The following is a 3,592-nucleotide window of genomic DNA, read 5'->3' on the forward strand; positions in this document are numbered from 1 at the left end:
GATAGATACAATCTAACCTATGATATAAATTTTATTTTATTATAATTTATATATATATTACGATATATACAGTTATGTATATTCCCATGACTAGCCTAACCTAATTATTTCACATTCTTTAATATACTCATGTAAAACTTCCTAATGAAGATCAATGTTCCATTAAGTGAAATAAATATTAGTGAGACACATGTAAGCACATAAAAACCTGTTGTCGTTGAGTCGATTCCGACTCATAGCGACCCTATAGGGCAGAGTAGAACTGCTTCAAAGAGTTTCCAAGGAGCACCTATCGGATTCTAACTGCCGACCTTTTGGTTACCAGACATAGCTCTTAACCACTATGCCACCAGGGTTTCTGTAAGCACATAGGTATTACTAATTAATAGCCTAAAGATTGACGTCTAATTCAAAGATCAAAAAGAAAAATATGACATTCGTAACAGTTATCTTCTTTTGGATTTATGCATCTATCAATCACAAAGCATTTATTTCGGGACTACTGCTTGTCTTGCCCATATTTTTCAGTAAAAATTAGCATCAAAATAAAAGCAGTGGCAACAAAATTCCTAATATGGTATAATCCCCAAGTGTCTTCCTAAATCTTAATGCCTGTCATTTGTATTAAAGATATTAACTAACAATCACTCGTAGGGAACTATTTCTAAAATAGATCATATTCTGGCATCAGTCAAGGCCAAAATCTCCCTAGGAAAAGCCACACATTCTCATTAACTCTGCAACTATAAAGTCAGGGTGGATGTTATAAACAGCATTTTCAGAGCTGCTTCTTTGGAACCATTGAGGGCTCCTCAATCTTACCTGTTTAAATGCTTGTAAAACTTCTGCTCTCTGGCTGAAGTGCTTGAACAGCAGCTGCAAGGCTCCTGACAGCAAAGGAGGGTAGTCGAGCATGATCAGATGGATAAGTACCCGTAAAAACGTCCTGCCACCTTCATCATCAAGTTGAACTGGATTTTTTTCCTTTCTATAAAGCCAAAAATAATTCTAAAGTAACTTCTATTTACATAACATCTATTCTTAAATGACTAAAACTCCATATAGGTTCTCAGAGTTATATTACTTTTTTCCTGATTTAGAAAGTTAAAGAGGAAAACATTTTTACTTTTTTCCCTTTAACTGATGAGGAAACAAGCACACAAAAAAATTGTGTTTGTCCTTGAAAGCATGGGTGACCAACTGCTCAGTTTGCCTGAGAGTGGGTGGATTTCCAGGATGGGGGACTTTCAGTGCTTAAACTGGGAGAGTCCTGGGAAAACTGGAATGAGTTGGTGACCTGGGCATAGATACAAGCTAGGAGTTCAAATCCATCCAAAAGTACTTATTATCCAGTGAGGTCACCCACGGTGAACAAGTTTCAGCAAAGCTTCCAAACTAAGATAGACTAGGAAAAAAGGTTTAGCAATCTACTACCAGAAATTAGCCAATGAAGACCTTACGGATCACAACAGAACATTGTCCAACTTGCTTGGTTTGGACGCATCATTGGGAAAGATCAATTACTAGAGGGGGACATCATATTTGGTGAAGCAGAAGGCCAGTGAGGGCAAGGGAGACCCTTAGTGAGATGGATTGGCAAAATAGCTATAACATGGACTTGAACATACCAATAATTGTGAGGATGATGCAGGAACATGCAACATTTCATTCTGCTGTACATAAGGTCTCTATGAGTCAGAGTCAACTCAAAGGCAACTAACAACACCAAGAGGCAATTGATTTTCCCTAGAGCCCTAGTGGCCTCTACATGATAGGTTGGGAGGGGCGGGAAAAGGACTGTGCATCTCACACACACTCAAATCATCACCAGAGAAGTTCTATATGTTTAGTATACTGGGACTCTGAGTAAGATTCCAAAAAAAAAAGGTCTACTTATTTTAAGGTGAAAATCATACACTAGTTCATTTTCTCTTCCTAGGAATAATGAAGTTCTTGAATAGGAAAACACATCAAATATTGTATGATCTTACTAACATGAAGTGCACAGAATATGCAAATACATGAAGATGAGGGTTTTCTAGTGGTTACCAGGGTCAGGAGGGAGGGGGGTTAGGAGGAACTATTGTTTAGTAAGCACTGAGTTTTTATTTATGGGAAAGGAAAATTTTGGCAAAGGATATTGATGATGGTAGTATAACATGATTGATGTAATTGATCTCACTGAATTGTGTATGTGAAAAATGTTTAATTGGGAAATGTTGTGTTATCTATACTTTTACAGCAATAAAAAAATTTTTTAAAAAAACTGGAGCTACATATAAAGCAAAGCTAAACCAAATGTTTACTAGAGATAAAATTCCTTTTTGATTCCCTTAATTCTTAATTCTTGTTTGTCTGTCTACCAAAAAGAACACTGCAACAAAACACATAGTAGAGGTCATTTTTTAAGGTTCTTATGTCATTATCTGTAATAAAACGTATTCTAGAAACTCAGTGATCTTTACTTTGGATATTGACTTCTTTTACTTTTTCTTTTTGACTGCTACTAGTTTCATTTGTGAAAAGAAAAAAACTTAAGAAAATAAATGGTAGAGTTCCTGATAGCATAGGAGGGTGTTCATGACAGAGGCCATTTTTTTTTTTCTTTAATAATGGATACATCCAGTGGGCAGAAAATAGCTTTATTTCTCACATACAAAGTTAATGATAACATTAAAAAGTTACTTTCTTGCCTCAAATTTCTAAGATGCAGGGAAGCAATGTTTTGCAAGATGCAGTGATATTTATACCAGGGGAATTAAAAGGCTGTCATTATTTGAGCAAAGAAAAGCAAAGAATTCAGGGAAAAGTTCAATACACTGATTTCATCTCTCTTGTCCTTTTTTCATGTGACCTAAAGAAAAGCTACGCTTTCTCCTCTACAGTAAATTAGCAGCTTCATTTCTGGCAGAAATTATGTTGACAACAAAAGAGGGTGGGAAAATAAACAGATATAGGGAGGTGAACAGTAGCAAAGTATCAATAAAATTCTAAGTAAAATCTTATTCGTCTGTAAGATAAAGATACATAAATGTTACTATACCTTCCAGCAAACATAGTTTCTGCCTGAGCTGCTATTTCATCTATATCAGGAACAATAGCTGCAAAGATAAATGGTAAAATTCATTTTTTATCATATCCTAAATAGGAGTTAAAATATTTATATTAATTTAATTTTACCTGAAATATTCTTTTTGTCTTAATATCTTTATGCTACCTAAAGTTAATTTAAAAGTTCTTTAAAAATCACAATGTAGTTCCACTTAGATATCAATATTTTAAATTGAAGTTTACATTTTTTAATATATATATTGCTATAGTCAAATATATACTTAAAACAGCAGGAAGCACCAGTTGTAAGTATATATATACACAAAGTGTATATGTATATATACTTTACAGGTGTATATATAAGTATTCCTGGTGGCACAGTGGACAAGCGCTCAGGCTGCTAACCAAAAGGTTGGCAATTTGAATCCACCAGCTCCTCCTTAGAAATCCTGCGAGGCAGTTCTACTCTATCCTACAGGATCACTATGAGTCGGAATTGACTTGATGGCAACGGGTTTGTTTTTTCTGTTATTTATATATA

At 34.7% G+C, this 3,592-nt stretch overlaps 1 protein-coding gene across 1 annotated transcript in view; it reads right to left on the bottom strand.

The window, feature by feature from the left end:
- Window positions 1–3,592, bottom strand: part of ITPR2 (inositol 1,4,5-trisphosphate receptor type 2) — a 596,492-nt gene that overhangs the window by 350,257 nt on the left and 242,643 nt on the right. Inside the window, exons 22-23 of the mRNA XM_023738100.1 lie at window positions 3,044–3,101; window positions 823–988 (exon numbers count right to left, since the gene is read on the bottom strand). Of these exons, the coding sequence (XP_023593868.1) occupies window positions 823–988; window positions 3,044–3,101 (224 nt within the window). The remainder of the gene's footprint in view (window positions 1–822; window positions 989–3,043; window positions 3,102–3,592) is intronic.

This window comes from Trichechus manatus, unplaced genomic scaffold, assembly GCF_000243295.1.
Source record: "Trichechus manatus latirostris isolate Lorelei unplaced genomic scaffold, TriManLat1.0 scaffold00112, whole genome shotgun sequence".
Lineage (NCBI taxonomy): Eukaryota > Metazoa > Chordata > Mammalia > Sirenia > Trichechidae > Trichechus > Trichechus manatus.